The 18,048-nt window shown below is 67.6% G+C and overlaps 1 protein-coding gene across 1 annotated transcript in view; it reads left to right on the plus strand.

The window, feature by feature from the left end:
* Positions 1-971: 971 nt before the first annotated feature.
* Positions 972-18,048, plus strand: part of KNDC1 (kinase non-catalytic C-lobe domain containing 1) — a 42,310-nt gene continuing 25,233 nt past the window's right edge. The window contains exons 1-9 of the mRNA XM_045854238.1: positions 972-1,095; positions 6,190-6,388; positions 6,723-6,781; positions 10,614-10,754; positions 11,183-11,300; positions 12,289-12,929; positions 13,693-13,807; positions 14,512-14,583; positions 14,678-14,739. Of these exons, the coding sequence (XP_045710194.1) occupies positions 994-1,095; positions 6,190-6,388; positions 6,723-6,781; positions 10,614-10,754; positions 11,183-11,300; positions 12,289-12,929; positions 13,693-13,807; positions 14,512-14,583; positions 14,678-14,739 (1,509 nt within the window). The 5' untranslated portion in view covers positions 972-993. The remainder of the gene's footprint in view (positions 1,096-6,189; positions 6,389-6,722; positions 6,782-10,613; positions 10,755-11,182; positions 11,301-12,288; positions 12,930-13,692; positions 13,808-14,511; positions 14,584-14,677; positions 14,740-18,048) is intronic.

An 18,048-nucleotide genomic window follows, 5' to 3' on the forward strand; every position in this document is an offset into this window, starting at 1 on the left:
GCCTGACCCAAGCACAGAACGTTAAGGATTAGTGTCCCTGCCCGATGCCGGCTGACCCCCTCCCCTCCAGGCCGGCCACAGCCCCGCCTCGGTCAGGCAAGGAGCATTCATTCACGGAGCGCGGGCTGCAGGCCTGGCCAGGCGGGGCTGGGGGCACAGGGCTGGCCACCTCCAGGGAAACCTCACTCACAGCGCTGCTCTCAGAGGGGCGGGGGTCTGGTCTTCTGTCCCACACCCAGCGGCTGGCTGACCAGCTGCCGCTGAAGCTGTAACTGTCTGTCCCCACATAGCGTCCGTTGGACCCTTGCTCTGGCGAACGGGCTGGCCACCCTCCAGCTGCTCTACCAGGTCTCTGCCCACCCTGCCCACCTCACCTCTCCCTGCCGGCCCCGGGCACCTCGGCTGCCTCTGCCCCCGCGGGCACTGTGGCAGCTCCACCCCGGGCCTCTAGGGCGAGGCGGGCAGGGACCTGGCTGAGGGTCCACGCCCCGCATATCGCTGCCTTTGGGGTACGCCACGGGCCTCGGCCCCCTGCGCGCCTGGCTGAGCGCGGCCCCCGGCGGCGCCTCTGGGAACAGCACCCAGGCCATAGGCCTGGCCCCGCCCCCACGGGCCGCCCCTCCTCCGCGCATCCCCCCAGAAAGCGGCCAAGGTCCCCAAGGGAATCTAGCGCCCGCAAGAGTGGGCGCGGCCCGGCGAGCGTCAGGCCTCCCAGTGCGGCCCCAGGAGTGCCCGCTCCCAGCTCGGGCGACACTGCGGCAGACTCGCGGGCGGGGCGCACCGAGGGCTCAGCGGGCGGGGGCAGCGGGGGGCGGCGCAGGGCGCGTTGCCATGGCGCCGGGGCGCGCGTAGCCAGACCCGAGCGGAGCCAGCCTGGCAGACCCAAACGCAGAGGCCGCGGGAGGGCCCGGCGAGCCGGGCAGGGGCGCGTGCGGGGCCCGGAGCGCGCAGCCAGAGCGGGCCTAGGCCGGGCGCCGCCGGCGCGCTCGCAGGATGCAGGCCATGGACCCGGCCGCAGCGGATTTTTATGAGGAGGACGGCAAAGACCTGGACTTCTACGACTTTGAGCCGCTCCCCACTCTACCCGAGGACGAGGTGAGTCCCGGGCCCCACGGTGGGCCCCCCACCTTCCCTGGAGGAAGGTTCGGCGGAGAGTCCCCGGAGAGGGTGCCTCCCGCGGTAGGAGGACCCCCAGCTGGTCTCACCGCACCGCCCACCCCTGCCGGCCTTAAACGTTTTCTCCTGGGGGGGGGGGGCAGGGCTCCGTAATGCCTCCTGGGACGGCCGTGGGGGCGCCGTCGCTGAAGTTGAAGCTCTGCGAGGAGGGGGCTCCTCCCATCGGTGCTGGGCGGCCGCGTGCGGGGCGCGCCTGGGGGCATAAGCCCTGTTTCCTCTGTGCAGGGAGAGGTGCCTGCCCAGCCCCATGGGTCCGGCGGGGCTGTGGGGGAGCTGGGGGGACAGGGGCTGCGTCCTGCTCAGGGCGGGGCCCTCACGCAGAGTCGGAGTGAGCCCCTCCTCCCCGCAGGACGCACAGGGGTCTCACATGGGGTTTCTGGGCATCACTCTAGTCAGACGCTTGCAAGCGCGGGGGACGAACCAGCCCCCACTCGGTCTGGGTGGACCGCCCTCGCTCTGGCTCCCCTGTGGTGCCCCCAGGCTCTGGGTCAGAGGAATGAACTCCAGGGCTGTGAGCAAACCGGGCCCCTGTGCACGGGAGGTGGCCCCGGGGCTGCAGCCCCTCCCTGGAAGAAAGGCTCTCTGGTGTCCTGAGGCTGTCGGTCCTGGGCAGACAACCCTCCAGGCCTCTGGCAGGCAGGTGCCTGGGGCCCCGGGCTTCCCTGCCCACTGTTGAGGGCCGGGGCGGTGCGGCCGTTTGGACACCTTCCCTCTGCCCAGCGCTGGTGGAGACCCTCCACGTGCCCGTCTGAGGGAGCCAGGCTGGCCGGGCCTCCTGGGTGGAGAAGGGGCTCGTGGCCAGCAAGGCTGCGGTCGGTGCCCAGGGCTTCTGGCTCCCCGACTGCCCCCAAGCCTGCCCCTCTGCAGCTCAGGCCGCAGAAGCCCAGTCCTTCCTTCTGGGCAGCAGAGTCCGTCTCAGGGACCCCTGCTGGCTGGAGGGCCTGCAGGGCCGGTGTCCAGGGGCTGGAGCGGCCCCTCCTTTCCCCATGGTGACCTGGATTTGACGAGAGGAGCTGCAGGAAAGAGAGGCGAGGGAATAAATAAACCCTCGCCCATCTCCGAGGCTTTGATGGGCCTGTCCGGCCCCCCCGAGGACGCCTTCCAGGGTGTCTGTGAGATGAGTCGCATCCTGAACCGGCACAGCAGACGCAGGGCCGGCCGCCCACACTGACCGCCTCCTCTGTGCCGGGCGCACTGAGCAGGACCGGGGCCAAGGACACGGGGCAGGAGCCAGGACCAGACCTGAAGCTGCCACCCGGCCACAGCCTGCCCTCCCCCTGCACCCCGGCTCCTTCCCGCAGGGTGTCTGTGGTGCCCTCTGTGCACAGTGCACGGGGCCTGGGGTGCCCACTGTCCTGGGACCGAGGCCTCCAGGTGATGTGGGATGTCCCCGTGGCCCCACTGCTGAGCATGCAGCAGGAAGGTCCAAGGGACCCTTCTGCTCCCCCCCCAAGACAGACAGGCGCTGCTCTCCCAGGACAGGAGGCCGGTCCCCCGGGCCCAGGCCCTGGAGCAGGCACGGCCTGCTCCTGAGAGCCCACCGGCTTCCCCCGCACCCCCACACGCGGCTGGGTCGGCGTGACGGTTTTCAGTCTGCGTCAGGGCCACGTGAGTGCCTGCTCCAGCAGCATGCGGTCCGGCGGCAGCAGGAACGCCGTCCTGTGCAAGGTGAGGGAGGAGCCAGCCACGTGCCACCTGGGCAGCCCTGCTGACGGCGCCCCGGGAGCCGGGACGGTGGACACGGCAGCCCCAGGGAGGGACGGCCGGCACCAGACCCAGGACACGTACAAGCTCAGGGGACACAGGAGCCGGCCACTTACGTCAACGGGCTGTGCAGGGAGGTCCGGAAACAGCACCCTCTGGACCCCCAGCCGCCCCTGAGAAAACCCAGGTGGTCCGTGAGCGCAAGAAAACATGTCGGACTTCACTGGGACGGGGCGTGGAAAGCTCTCCTCTGCGGATGCCTCTCCACGGCGCCAGGTCGGCGAGACCCTCCTGGTGGGGGGGCCTGGGGGGGGCAGTCTGTGGACAGCAGCTGGGCGTTCCTTCCACACAAAGTGGAGGTGCCACAGCCTGCGTCCAGCACCGCCACGCTGCTGTGTGTCCTGTGGGTGCTGGCACGTGCCAGGACTCTGCTGGGGGCCCCCGGGGCAGGTGGTGAGGGGCTGGCAGCCAGGCTGGTCCCCGGTCACCTGCAGACAGCGAAGGAGGGGACGCCAGGGTCAGGCAGAGCAGCCGGTCAGGCGGGACAGTGGCTGCAGGCGAGGCAGGCACCAGACGTCGAGGGGCCGTGGGGCGGCAGGCTGGGGCGGGAAGGCGGCACCCCGGTTCAGGCCGGGGAGATGGGGCAGGGCCTCTCCTGGCCCCCAGCCTCCCCTGAGGGGTGAGAGGCATTCGGATCCTTCCCCAGCTGAGCGAGACCCCCCAGCACTGTGGGCAGCTGAGCAGCGGGCTGGGCTCGGGGAGCCCACGGCAGACGGGGACTTTGTCGCCCCTCGGAGGAGCGCACAGCTGGGAGCCTGGAGAGGAGGAGGGGGCACCCCCACTGGGCCCTGGAAGGTTCGCATGACGCCCGGAAATGAGCTCAGAGCAGCCGGCAGCTGGAGAGTCCAGGAGAGCGCTCCATGGGGCGGGGGGTGGGGGGGGTCATTGTTACCAGCTGGGGGCTCTTTGGGGCAAGCAGGCAGATGCCCAGCCAGGCTGTGGCACTCCCCAGGCCTGGGGGGTCTGGCAGCTGGGGGGACCTCCCCGCAGGCCTGGGGGCTGTTGACAGGCCTCAGCAGCGACTGGGTTTTGTGCTGGCGGGCCCCATGCCCAACCCCTGGGTCCCACAGAGCCCTGGCACAGAGTCCGTCCTTGCTGCAGCCAGACCAGCCCCGGGTGGGGAGCCGGCCCTGCCCAGGGCCCCAGGGACTGGCCAGCAGGGGGCAGCCCTGGGGAGCAGCCCCGCTGTGCCTGCCTCCCACCCAGGGTGGGCCAACTCTCTGCACAGCTGCCAGGTGGAGACCACCCTTCCCCACCCTGCAAGGAACAGGACTTGGGGGGTCCCACCCTGGCACCTACCCCACAGCCTGCCCAGGCACTGCCTCAATGAGGGTCAGCAAGGAGTGGGGCTCGAGGCCCCGGGGGGCCCAGGGATTGGGAGCGCTGCTCTCGGGGAGCCGGCAGCACCCCGGGCTCTGTTGGGGCTCATGTGGCAGCTGAACTCCACCCTCCTGTTATGGCCGTTGCTGGGTCTCAGAAGCAGTGACTTGTGACTCCAGGATGTCACCCCGTAAAGTCACGCAGAGAAGCCCCTGATTAGGTGCCCCCGCTGTGAACAGGGGCTGCAGGGCGGGCAGGGCCTGGGCCCGAGCAGGAAGTGAGCGGTGGGTCAGGAGTCATCCCCGTGGGCAGCGGCGGCCTGCACGCCCCTCTTGGCTGGGCACCCGTCGGCTGCTGTGTGAGCGGTGGGCTGCCGGCCGCAGGGCGCTGACCCAGGCTTGCGCTGTGGGCCAGCTTCGTCCTCCAGAAGCACAACCCGTGTGGCCTGTGCACTGTGCATTAGCGTGTGCCACGTGTGTGCAGCATATGTTTGTGTGGTATGCCGGCATGTGTTTCGTGGGTGGTGTCGTATGTGAGCGCCGCAGGTTCAGGTGCGCACACACGCCGTGCACACGTGGGGGTGCGGGCATGTGTCCGTGCTTCCTCACAGGGATCCGTCTCTGGGACCTGACCAGGGGCTTGCGGCTCCGGGGCTGCGGGTCCCTGTGGCCACGCCTTGAACCAGCTCCCACCAGCCGCCCTGCCCTCCTGCCCCCACCCCCACGCACGGAGCTGGAAGGGCATCGCTGAGCCCAGAGCCTGGCCCTGGTCCCCACTCCCACCACCCCCTTGGCCGACCCCAGAGGCTTAGCCAACGGGCACACCAGTCACTATTCTCTCTGCCTTCATGGGGTTAAGTCCCTTGTCCCCTGTCCCTGGAGTGGGGCCCCTGCCATGCCGGGGGGACATTCGAGGATGGGCGGGAGGAGCTGTTTAGGGCCTGACAGCCTGTCTGCTGGGATAGTCGCCCCAGGAGCTCCAGGGTGCAGGGGGAGCACCGGGTCTGCGGGGGGCTCGGCCCCACCTCTGCACCGACCCCCCGCCCATCCCCCTCTCCATCCCCCTCACAGGCCAAGTGCCCGGCTCCCTCAGGCCCCCCCAGACCCCCCCACGCAGTTCCTCCAGCCCGGCTCCCAGCCAGCCGCCTCGTCCAGCCTCCCTTCTGGGGACCAGGCCCAGGGACACGTGGACGAGCAGGGGAGGGCTGGGGTCCAAGGTGTCCAGTGTGTGTGAGACATTGTGTCTGCGTGCACGTGGGCACACTCGTGCTGGAGTGTGTGGGTGCCTGCTGGTATGTGTCTGCGGGTGTGGAGGGACGTGGCATGCACATGCCTGTCGGCGACACGGTCACAGCTGGGCTCTCCCAGGGGCAGGGCCCCGATCTGGGGAGTGACTTGCACAGGGGAGGGAGACCCCGGGGCCTGGCTGTGTCCCCCATGTGAACTGCCCGGAGGGAACTCCAGCGGCTCTGCAGCCAGCAGGCCACACGTGTGTCGCCACGTGTCCCACGGTTGTGCGGTGAGACCACACAGGTGTCAGCCTGTTACCAGCTCCCTGGGCACAGCTGCGCCCTCCTGGCGCGACTCCATCCCGTCTGATGTCTCACTCCTTGGCTCACAGCCCGGGGAGGGGGTGCCCCACGTGCCGGGCCCTGTGTGGTCGGGGATGTCACAGCAAGTGGTGGCCCCTCCAGGGGCCGCGGGGCAGAGGCCCAGGTCCCAGCGCAGGTGTGAACACCTGTGCCCAGTTGCCCCTCCTCTCTCTAAACACCCTGGGCTGCCCGCATCCGGACACCGTAGGGGGCTTTCCGCTGTCCTTTCTCCGTAAAGGCTCGCCAGAGCCCGGCCCTGACGCAGGGTCAGCCTGGAGGCCGGGGCTCCCTGGGGTGGGGCCCATCCCCGCGGGCGTCAGCCAGGCCTGTGTCGGCAGGAGAACGTGACCCTGGCCGACATCCTCTCCCTGCGGGACAGCGGCCTCAGCGAGCAGGAGGCCTGGGCCGTGTGCCTGGAGTGCAGCCTGTCCATGCGCAGCGTCGCCCGCGCCGCCATCTTCCAGACGCTCTGCATCACGCCCGACACCCTGGCCTTCAACACCAGTGGCAACGTGTGCTTCATGGAGCAGCTCAGCGGTGAGGCCGGGCGCCGGCCCCTCTAAGGACGGGGGGGGCCCTGCAGCGAGTGGGTACGGGGCTGCCCCCCACCCAGGAGGGCTCTGAGGCCTTCGGCTCCCTCCTCCTCCTCGGGGAAGACGGCCCCCATTCTTCCTCTGTGGACCCACCTTCCCACACTTGCCGGGCGGGTGGCAGCTTCTGCTCAGGGACAGGGCGGAGAAGGGGCAGGAGGCAGAGTCGAGTCCTGGAGAGCCCGGGGCTGGGGTCTGCCCCCCCCACCCCCGGCACCACCGCCTCCTCCCCACAGGCATCGTGGGCACCTGATCTCAGCGTCTCCCCTTTCCCTCCCCAGACGACCCCGAGGGGGCCTTTGTGCCCCCAGAGTTCGACGTGACTGGGAACACCTTTGAGGTAAGTGGCAGCCAGTGGGCCGTGACGGGGTGGGGGGGGGTGCGGCCAGCGGCGGGGGGACCGGCAAGGGCTGCGGTGGGGGTGTCCCTGCGCAGCTGCCCGTGGGCGCCCCACCCTGTCACTCCCTCGGGCAGGCGGCTCCGGCTCCCGTGACGGCCTGGCGTGTGGAGGCGTGTGTCTTCACAGTCGTGTGTGTGTGTGTGTGTGTTTTCTAAGTGTGAGTTTTCTCCATTCAACCCGTTACAAGTGCCTGAAATTAGCAGTGGCGGCTGGCGGGAACTGCCGTGTCTCCGAGGACTAGCAGGTGGGTGGCAGCCTGCAGACACTGGTCCACGAGTGACCGGCGGCCACCCCGACGCGCTCTGGAGGTCACACCCGGGCTGCGGCCCGTGGGAGGCCACTGCTCGGCTGAGGGGACCCTGGACGCTCGCTCGAGCGACACCTCGCTGTGGGCTGGTCTGCATCTCCCTGGCGACGGGCGACGCTGGGCATCTTCTCACGCGCCTGTTGGCCGGCTGCGGGGGTTTTTGGAAAGACGTGTGTTCGGTTCCGCTGCCCATGTTTCGATCAGGGTTGTATCGCGGGTGAGCTGTGCGAGGTCCCTGCAGCCGCTGGACCTCCACCGCCCGGGAGAGTCTCGGCCTGCGAGCGCTGTCTTCCGCTCCGGAGGCCGCGCTTCCGTCCCGGTCTTTCTGTGCAGCTGCTGGTGGGACGCGGTTCTCCTCCCGGTGCTGGTTCTCCTCCGGCACTCGGTGCTGTTTGTGATGCCGTGGTGGATGGGGCTGTTTCTTGTATTTCTTCTCCAGGTGTTTCGCTGTCGGCCGACGTTGCGTTCTGAAGTTTCACTGAGTTCGCTGACGAGTCCTAGCGGGCTGGGGTGGCAGGTGTTCGGGACGCTCTGGGTGTGGCCGTGTCGCCTGCACACAGAGACGGTTTCACCTCTTCCTGCCTCACGGGGACTTGCTCCTTCCCGCCTGGCTTCTCCGGCGGGGACTTCCCATGGGGGGCGGGGCGGGAGGCAGGGGGCCAGCTCCGGCTGGTCCTGGACGAGAGGCCTCCCACGTCGTCTGTGCTCTGGGGTGACGAGGGCTCCACTCCTTCCCGTGCCCGTCTGGGGGGACGTCTCGTCACGAGAGGGTGCCGGACTCTCTGGTGCTTTCCCGCATCTTCCGAGATGACCCGAGACTCGCAGGCTCCCCACTCGGCGTGCGCCACGCTGGCGGATCTGCGGTGCGGTGCGGTCCCGTGTCCTGGCACCAGCCCCCCTTGACCCGCAGGAGCTTTCTAACACACGCGCGACTCTGGTTTGCTCACACCTTGTTGAGAATTTACGCACTCACAGCCGTCGGGGACATCAGTCTTTTCTGAGTTGTGGTGGCCCGGTCTGGCTCTGGTGAGGAGGGGAGGGGAGGTAGCACCAGCCTCGTGAAGTGAGTGAGGGAGGGCGCCTCCCTCGCCAGGTTTCCGGAAGAATCTGAGAAGTACTGGCGTGAGTCTTCTCTGAGTAGCTGGCAGAACTGACCAGGGAAGCCATCTGGCCCTGGGCCGCCCTGTGTGGGCCAGCATTTGGTCGGTGACTCGGGCCCCGGCCGCGGGGTGGTCTGTCGGCTTGCCCTTGGGACTCGGTCTTGCCGGGCTGCGTGTTTCTTGGAATTTATCTGTTGCTTCTGGGTCGTCCAGGTTGCCCGTGTGCCTGTGTCCACGGTGTCTCCCACGACCCTCTGTATTTCTGCGGAATGAGTTGTGATGTTTCTTCTTCTGTTTCTGATTTTGTTTATCTGTGCTCTGTTTTTCCACGTCAGTCCAGACAAAGGGTCCGCAGCCAGGACCCAGGTCTGTCCGCCTCCCACCTGCCGCCCAGGTGGGCGTCACCGCCGCCAGGTCCCCCGTGTGTGGTGCTGGGTCCCTCGGCCGCCACCGCGGCGCTCTGTCCGCGGCAGACGCCACCCTGTGGCCCCGGGGCTGCTCCCCGGCGACGTCTGTCTTGCGACGCCCTGAGTATTTCCTTTACTTCGTAAGATGTCGGCTTCCCAACATTCTGCAGCGTTGGTGCAGTCAGGACAGAACTCCGGCCGTTTTCGGTTTGCTGTTTGGGTGGGAATGGGGGGAGCTGTATTTGGGGTTTTTTTTTTAATCTGACAAATGTGAAAATAGACTGTCTGGGAAAAATAAACAGCTGAAGGCTGGCTCGTCCTCCCACCGTTCTGTGAAGTCACCGCAGCAGCCGAGTCTGGACAGAGGGGGAGACGCGAGGAACAGTGCGGCAGGGGGCGGGGCCGAGAGCAGGGCCGGGTTCGGGGCGCAGGGGTGGGGTTCCTCTCCAGACACCAGTGTCCAGCGTGCACACAGATTTCCAGTGGATTCGATCTTCAGACGCTCACAAACTTTGAAAATATCAGAAGCAGAAGAAAGCTGGTTTTATCGTCGTGGGGTGGGGAAGGGCGTTCTAAGAAGATACCGAAGAAAATACCTGATTTCCCAAGTTCAACATTGAAATTTCTGAGTGTCCAAAGACACACGAACAAAGCTACAAGACAGGGGACAGGCGGAGGGACCGGGGGCCAGCCCCCGCTGCGCCCAGAGCCGGCGAACCGGCCAAGCCCGCGGGTGGACATCAAGGGGTCGAGAGGGCGAGCAGAGGAGAGGAGAGCGTCCAGTCCCGCCGGTGACGACACGCACACCGGCAGCTGGAGGCCGCGAGGCGCACGCACCCGGCGGCAGGTCTGCGCCCGCGGGTCGGGCCGGAGGAGCGCATCAGCGTCATCGGGCCATCGTGGGTGGACCCAGACCCGGCGACGCACTGCTGGGACGGGGCCCCTGGTGACGTGACGCGCTGCACACGGACTCCAGCGGGGCCCCCGGCCCGCCGGTCACAACGGCACACGTTGTGGGGATGCCCTGAGTGGGGAGCACCAGCGCACAGGGTGTGGACCCCACAGGCCCGCTGCTGAGACAGAGTAGGGACAGGTCTGCAGAGGGGCTCTCGGCAGGGGCCAGCGCCAACCAGCCGGTCCTGCAGAGGGCTGGTCGTCCTCGGCTGGACAGCAGGTGGAGAGCTGGGCCCGGACTGTCCTCGGACAAGGCCGCCCAGGGCGAGCGCTGGCCGCCGGGACCTCACCACAGTCACGCTGGGTCTGGCCCCAGAGGGCGGGCGGCCGTGGGCCAGAGGGGGCGCCAAGGGGCGGGAGTGGCGGACTGAGCCAGGGAAGGGAGCACCGGGCAGGGCGGCGGGCAGCCCAGCCCTCGGTCAGGGCCCAGGCCTCTGCTGTGTGTGGTGTGACCGGCCCTTCGGGAGCCACGCGGCCCAGGGCCCTCGCCTCCCAGCCTGGCCGTGTGGCCCCGGGCAGGTCTCTGAACCTCTCTGGGCTCAGCTTCCTGTTGATAAAGTGGGAAGGCAGGGTGGGGTGGGGGCAGGGCGCCGTGCGCGTGTTGTGAGGCAGCGCCCCTCCCCCGCACAGTCTGTTCCGGCCTGCTCAGCCCGAAGAGTCCACACTCGCGTGCACCCCACTTTCAAACTGAGAGACCCCCTCTTTCCTCTGGTTCATGCCTGGTTTTAAAGACCAGAGCACAGAAAGACATGCAAAGTCGCTGCCTTCGGAGACGCAGCACCATCAGGGCAGGGCGCCCAGGGGCCTGTGCCCGGGAGGGTCGGGGCTGCGGGCTGGCGCAGCGGGCCCCCGGGGCGTGGCTCAGCGCCAGGACAGTCGCCGCAGGGGGGCAGGCGGCCGTAAGGAGCGGGCGTGGTCCCCAGACACGTGCGCCCGGCCTGGGGACAGCGGCCGTGGGGGCAGGAGCACAGGCCCGCGGACTCACGGGCTCTCCGGGGCCGCAGGCACACATCTACTCCCTGGGGGCCACGCTGAAGGCGGCTCTCGAGTACGTGGCGGAGCCGGAGCCCAGGCTGAGCCGCGACCTAGAGGCGCTGCTGGACCAGATGCAGGCGGAGGACCCCCGGGACCGGCCGGACCTCGAGGTAACTCGCCGGCAGTCCCCTCGTCTCAGCCCACAGGCTGAGCCCCGACGCCCTCCTTGCGGCCCGATGCCTTGGACCGCGCGCACGCGCTCCCCCGCGCACACGCACGCTGCGCACGCGCTCGCCCGCGCCCGCCCACGCACACGCACGCTGCGCACGCGCTCGCCCGCGCCCGCGCACGCACTGGGCCCTCCTCTGCCCCGCCCCGCGTCACTCGGGCTCCGCCCTGGGATTTGGTGGCACCGCATCTCGTTTAAATGACAACTTGGTTTTTTTACACGTTCTGTGGAGAAGCGGTCTGGCCGGTAACTCTCACGGGCTCAACAGCCCCCCGATTTTCTGTCGTCCCATACGCGCTGCTTTGCATATCGGAGAGAGGGCGTGGGGGCGGGCGGGCGGGCCCCCGAGTGACGCACCGGTGTGTGCAGAGCGTCATCGCGCTGTGCGAGGAGAAGATGCAGCTCGCGTCCTCCTGCCGCCTGTGCCGCAGCCTCTCGGCCGTCGGGAGGCGAGTGCTCTCCATCGAGTCCTTCGGAGCGTTCCAAGGTGAGCACGCCGCACACGCGCCCACACGCGCTCCCAGGTGTACGTCACACACCCACATGTGCACATAAATGTGCACTGACATTAACCTGGGTCACACGTTTGTGCAAGCTGTACACACCCATTGGCACTGCACCCTCACCCACAAGCACCGCGCCCGCACCACACACGATGGGCCCATGTGCAGGAGACTCGCGACCTGCAGACGCCGCCGGCAGAGGCGAGAACCAAGGTCGAGTCGAGAAGCGGCTGGCCAGGCACGGGGCTGCTTGCCTGGCTCGGCCACCCTGCGCATCCCGGCCCGGGGACTGGCTGGGACCGTTCCCGCCGTGTCAGGTGGCACACCACTTCCCCGCCGCATAGGCTGTCGCTGTGGTGTCTGGGTTTCCACGGCTCTCGTGGGACTCGGCTCAGATCGGGTTCTGAACAAAGGCCAGCGTCTGCTCTGCCGGTGCCTGTGGGGGAGGGGCGCATGGGGTCGGCCCTGGTCGCCTGTTTGGGTGCAGCAGCGCTGGCTGGGCTGTGCTGCTCCAGCAGAGCAGGGGGAAGGGTCCCCGTGGGTGGGGGGCGGGGGCCGCATGTCTGGCAGTCCTCAGGGAGACAGCGAGTGTGGAGGCTGCCACCAGGGCGGGTGGGGCCCAGGCGACAGTTCGTGCTTCCTGTGGGGAGTCTCACTGGAGTCCTCGAAATAAAACTCGATGTGCTTTTTGGACGAGATAATTAGACGGGCCTCAGCTGCCCCCACAGGGAGCTGGCCTGGCCCGGGGGACCGGGCTGCCTCTTAATTAGCCGGGATTATGTGATTAACGAGGCAGCGAGACGTCTCTGGGCCAGCGTGTGACCGGTGGGGGTGCGGGTCTTGCAGGAGCCCCTTCAGAGGTGGCCGTGGTAGGGAGGAGGCAGCTGGTGGCCGGGGGGGGGGGCGGGTGTCGGTGGCTGTCCTGGGCTGCACCCCTGGCTGGAGGTCATGACCCGTCCTGCTTCTGTCCAGACGTCAGCGAGAGCACCTGGAGGGGGAGACCGGCTCCGAGAAGCCTGGGGCCCAAGAGGCAGCCTGGGGACCACAGCCCTGGCCCGGAGGCCCCCCTCGCCCCTCAGGGCCGGTCCCAGGCCCCCGAGTGCGACCCCGACCCCGGGGCCCTGCCCTCCAAGCCTCCACTGTCGCCCCCCGTGAAAAACGGAGAGAGCCACAGCCAGGGGGCGCTGGCCAGCCTCCTCCTGGACGCCCAGCGCCCCGCAGAGAGGGGCCGCCTGCGGAAAGTGCAGACGGTCCCCCGGCTCCTGCCCGAGGGCCCCGAGGCCAGTGCCCTCTGCCCGCCGCTGACCAGCCTGAAAAACCAGCCGCCGACGTCGGAGTTCTTCCTGCCGGACCCCCAGAAAGCCTTCCCTGAGGGGAAAAATGGCCTCTCCAGCCTCAAGGCCCAGCCCAAGCCCAGGCTGTGGCCGGAGCAGGAGCCTGAACACCAGCGGGAGGGGGCTCGAGGGGTGGGTCACGGCCGGGGCCCTGTGGAGGAAGGCCGCCCACCCCACGCTGAGGACCCCGAAGATGCCAGCCGAGACCCAGGGGCACTGGGGGCCGATGAGCAGACTCCCGGGGGAGCCGGGCAGCCGGGAGGTGCAGCCACGGAGCAGGTGGGTGACGGCGTGTCCCGAGGGGCCTGTGGCCGGGGAGGGTCCCCCAGGCTTGATGCTGCCCCTTCGTCGACAGGGAGGGACAGGGAACTCTGTTAGGAGCGCATTCTGGGAGTTGGGGGTGTGCTTAGAGTCCCGGCGGGCACTCGGAGTGGCCCTCTGTGGCCGAGGACACCGGGCAGAACCCAGCTGAACTCGCTCTCCTGCCCGGCTCCGGACAAGTCACCCCTGAAGCTCCGTGTCCCCATGAGCTGCTGGGGATGGCACCGGGCCCGGCCCCACGGGTGGCACGGAACCCTCATTCCCACTGGGCTTTGCCGACCCAAGGGCCGGGGGCAAAGCCTGTGGTTTCCATTCTCATTCACACCGGACACGACCCGAGGGTGACTTGTGAGGAAGGTGTAGTGACCCTAAAACAAAGTCCACCCTGGCGGCCCCGCGCTGGGTGTGCTTCCCGTCTCGGCTGCCCCCTGAGCCTAGCCTCCTCCGACACATTTTCCTCCGTGGCCGTCAGTGGTCCGCGGGCGCTGCTGCTACCGCCACCCCTACCTGTCGTGGCCGCCGCCGCCCGGAGGAGGGCTGTGGGCCCCAGGGCAGCTGTTTTTCCCGTGCCCACTCTGGACCCAGGGCCCCGTCTCCGCACCCTCCCAGCACCCGCTGACTCGATGTGGGGGCGTTGGTTCCCAGCAGGTTTGTCGGGGTGGGGGTCGCGTGGGAGGCACCCCCCCCCGAGTCTGAAGCTGTTCTTGCCTGTCCCCCCCAGGGCGTCTCCCTGCAGGACCTCCTGACGCAGCTGGGCCGGCCCTTCAGGGACTACGAGCTGTGGGCCCTGGCCCACGCCTGCCTCGGCGCGCTGCGCACCTACCGCCGGCACCCAGGTGACACGCGCCGTGTGGCCCTTGTCCCGCCCTGTGGGCCGCGTGGGCGCAGCATCCGCACCGTGACCGGGGTGGGGGGGGCCCTGCGGGGCGTCTGCTCTGGGCTCGGGACCGAGGGGGTCGGGACCGAGGGGGTCGAGGCCGCAGGGGCCACACCCTCTGAACCGGGGACGCTGTCCCCAGTAGGGGACGTGGCCTGGCTGGGGGAGGGGCCTGGATGTCCCACTGCTCTGTGACCCCCAAGCGTGGCCTGGGGGACGCTGTGCCGGGTCCACGGCCCGTCTGCGGTGCCAGCGGGTCGTGGGGACAGGGCACATGTGCCCTCCAGCTGCACTTGGGGGTCACAGTCCCAGGCCTTCGGGGTCCAGCTGCCCCCCATCCCCCGCCACTTCCCTCACACGTGTCTCATTTCCTGCTCCTTGTGCCCCAGTAGCAGCTCTGGGCCGGGTGGGGGTGGGGTGGCTCAGGGTCCCTGGGTCCCGTCCCTCTGGCCGCCTGCCAGGTGCCTCTGGGGAGCGGAGGAGGCCGAGCCAGGGCCCCCTTTGCTGCATCCAGCAAGGGACCCAGCATCCTTGCGTCCCCTGGGATGACCCAGGGGCCCTTGGGTGGCAAGGGGGCCACCTCCCCCGGCCACATCCCTGCAGGGCTCCGGGGAGCAGGTCCCCGCAGCGAGCCCACCGCCCTGACCGCACCTTCCGCTGCAGCCTGCCTGTGTCCGGACTCCGTGCTGGTGGCCGAGGACGGGGCCGTGCTCTTCGGGCCGCCTCCCGCTGACGGTGGGTCTGCGGGTGTGGGCTCACCCTGGCTGCGCCCCCTGTCAGCCACCGAGTGCAAAGGGAGCTCAGCGGGGTTCGGGGTTCTCTCTCGCAGGTGCTCCCGACTCCTTCTTCCTGGCCCCTGAGGTTGCAGAGCAGAAGCCAGTGACTGAAAAGGTGCCTGACCCCCCCGACACGTGCCTTCCGGTGGCCTCCTCCGTGCCCCTCCCCGCTGCACCCGTCCCCCCTCGGTGATGCCACCCCCCACCGTCCAGAGAGCGGGGGGCGGGGACACAGCCTCCGGCTCCGAGGGGCCCTGGGGGCCCCAGTGCAGCACATGCGTCCACACCCCAGCTCGGCCTGGCCTGGGCAGCCCCCCCCCGTACCACCCCCCGCCCTCAGGCACCTCCCTGGCCCAGCCTGGCCCTGGCTGTTTCATCCCCAGAGGGGACTTCGGTGGGGACGGCCCCGGGCAATGAGCGCTGACCTGTCAGAACCTACTGCTGAAATCTCAGGGATAGCTGCACTTGGGTTTTTTTCCTATTTTTGTTTTTAAGATTTAATTTACTTTCAGAGAGAGGGGAAGGGAGGAAGAAAGGGAGGGAGAGAAACATCAGTGTGTGGTTGCCTCTCATATGCCTCCTACTACAGGCCTGGCCCACCACCCAGGCCTGTGCCCCGACTGGGAATCGAACCAGCGACCCTTCAGTTCGCAGGCCGGCACTCAGTCCACTGAGCCACACCAGCCAGGGCTGCACTTGTTAAATGGTACAACTTACAATCAGATGAACCACATTCAAAACCAAGGCAGAACTCCCACTTCCGAGACACCACTCCCCAGCTGCCCCCTCCACAGCACCCCTGGAGCCCCCTGGTGGTCCCTAAAACCAGGAGGAGACGATGGGGGGCGGGTGGAGAGCAGCGCCTGCTGGGGAGGGCGCAGCAGGGAGCGCCCTGGGTTCCCTTCCCCTCGCCGCGAAGACACACAAGGACCTGCACACGCAGGACCTGCGTCCCTCCGACGGAAGGACCGATTCTTCGGAAAACAAGCCACTGCAACTCACCTACCGTGGAGCAGCCCTGCAACCATAAGGAAATTGAGCGTTTTGGTGTAAAACTCTCGGAAAACAGTCCCTCAGCCCGGACTGTTGGACTAGCGAGTCCGTCCCCGCGCTGCACCCTTCCTTCCAGAGAACGAGAGGACGCAGCCCCTTTGGTCGTCTGAGGCTGATGCCCCCCCAACACCAGACCGGACGAGGGCGGGACAGAGTCCTTCACACAGGCCACGACCCCCCTGAACCGGAAGGCAGCTGCCCCCCAGAGAACCCACGCACACAGAGCTCAGCCGCGGGCAGAGCTCAGCCTCGGGCAGCACTGGCCCCGCGCCGTCCCCAAGCGGGGCTGCTGGGTGCCAGGCCGGGCCGGCGGTTGCACCCGGGCCGAGTTGGCTGGTGTCCGCCCAGCGAGAGGAGAACCCACGACTGAGTTCGTGGGTGCAGGCGAAGCACCTGGCAAAATTCGGCCCCCGTTCCTGGTTTTGAAAAACACAGAGAGGTAGAAATAGAAGAAACTTCCGCTATGAAAGAGCACCTAAAAAATACCGGACGGCTGCGCTCCTGCTTCATGCTCAGTGAGGGGCCGAGTGTCCCCTGGGCCTGGGAACGGGCCGCCGCCAGGCCACCGCTTGCCTGGTGCCACCCAGCAGTCACGCGGGAGACGGGCAGGAGAAGGGCACCGGGGCCGGGGGGAAGGGATGGTGCCGTTGGCAGAGGACCGTCTTCTACGCAGAAAACTCCAAGGCATCCCAAAGAATCTGCCAAAAACTCGGAGAACTCAGGAGTGAGCTCTGAAAGGCCACGAGATACAAGGTGAACATGCAGAAGTATGTTGTGTTTCCGTACATTGGCCATGGACGTGTGGACACCGACACTGGACATATGTCACACTTAGTGTCACCCCAAAGGATGAAACACGTGGGTGTAAGCCCATCAATGCAGGCCCAGGGGTCTGTGGTGGCAACCACAAGATGCCGGTGAGAGAAACCACGGAAAATCTTCGGGGCCAGGCAGAGAGAGCTTGGACAGGACGCCAGACCCACAGTCTGTAACCTCACCCACAAAAAGCAAAGCAGATAATTCGACCTTCACACGAGTTCGAGACTGAGCACGTGGGCCGGCTCAGCAGATGACAGTCTGGTCACGGAAGGCATCTCATCGGTGGCCCAAAGGACAGTTGTATGTTTTCGTCGGTAGATGCCCACGACCCAACAAAACCCATGACCCGCTCGAGAGCAAAACTCTCAGCAAACCAGGAGGCAGGGAGAATGCCCACAACTCGATGAAGAACGTCCAGGAAAACCTCCAGGAGTCGCTGGGTGGCGGGAAACCGGGTGTCTCCCCGAAGGTCGGGGACGGCCAGGGGTCCCCTCCCACGGCTCCTCGTCCTGCTGGGGGTCCTGCCTGAGGGGGAGGGTCGGGGGAAGGGCGTGAGGTGAGGGCGTGCAGGTTGGGGAGGAGGAACGAGGGGTCTTCGTCCACAGGGGACACGGTTGTCTCTAGAAAACCCCGGAGAACCAACAACGAGCCCGGAGCTCGTGTGCAACGGCTGCGGAGTCCCACGGCACTCGGTAAGTGTGCAAGAGTCAGCCACCTCCCCACACCCGCAACCAGCAGCGGAACCTGAAGTTAAAACACAGTCCCATTTGCACTAACGCCCCCAAAATCACTACGTGGAAACCTAACAGAACACCTACAAGGTCTGTGTGAGGAAAACTGCAAAATTCTGATTTAAAAAGAAACAGCAAAGATCTGAGCAAACGGAGACGCGTTCCCTGCTCACGGACAGGAGGACCCACCGCGGTCGAGAGGGCAGGCTCCCCGACTCGGTCTGCGGGCTCCGTGCCGTCTCACCGACACCCCTGCAGGCCCCCGTGGGTGCTGCCGACGGGCTGATTCCGAGGTTTGTGTGGGGAAGAGTTGACGGACCCAGAACGGCCGACGCAGGGTCGAGGGAGAAGGGAGGGTCGGAGGACGGAGGCCGCCCGGCCCCGAGACTCGCCGTGAAGCCGCAGTGACCGGACGGCGTGGTCCCAGAGCGGACAGATGGGTCTGTGGAGCGAACCGGAGTCCGGAAATCAGTCCTGGGAACAGTCACCTGCGGTCTCGGACAAGGAGCAACGACAACCCGGTGGACAGAACCCGACTCTGAGACGAGTGACGCTGGGACCGCTGGGCGTCCACGCGCAGAAACAACAGTGTTTGCCCAGACCTGACACTTCCACAAAGACCAGTTCAAAACTGGTCACAGTCCCACGTGGAAAATGCAAAACCGCAGAACTCCTACGGGATGACGCAGGAGGAAATCCGGGCGGTGAGCGTGTCGCCGCGGCGCCGGAGCACTGTCCCCGGGAGGAGAAGCAACGTCGGCCTTTGCAGGCACTGTGGCGGCCGGAGAGGCTGTCGGACGCCACGACGACCAGCCCCAGAC

The sequence above is a fragment of the Phyllostomus hastatus genome, unplaced genomic scaffold, assembly GCF_019186645.2.
Source record: "Phyllostomus hastatus isolate PE091 unplaced genomic scaffold, TTU_PhHast_1.1 phas_scaffold_1066, whole genome shotgun sequence".
Taxonomy (NCBI): Eukaryota; Metazoa; Chordata; class Mammalia; order Chiroptera; family Phyllostomidae; genus Phyllostomus; species Phyllostomus hastatus.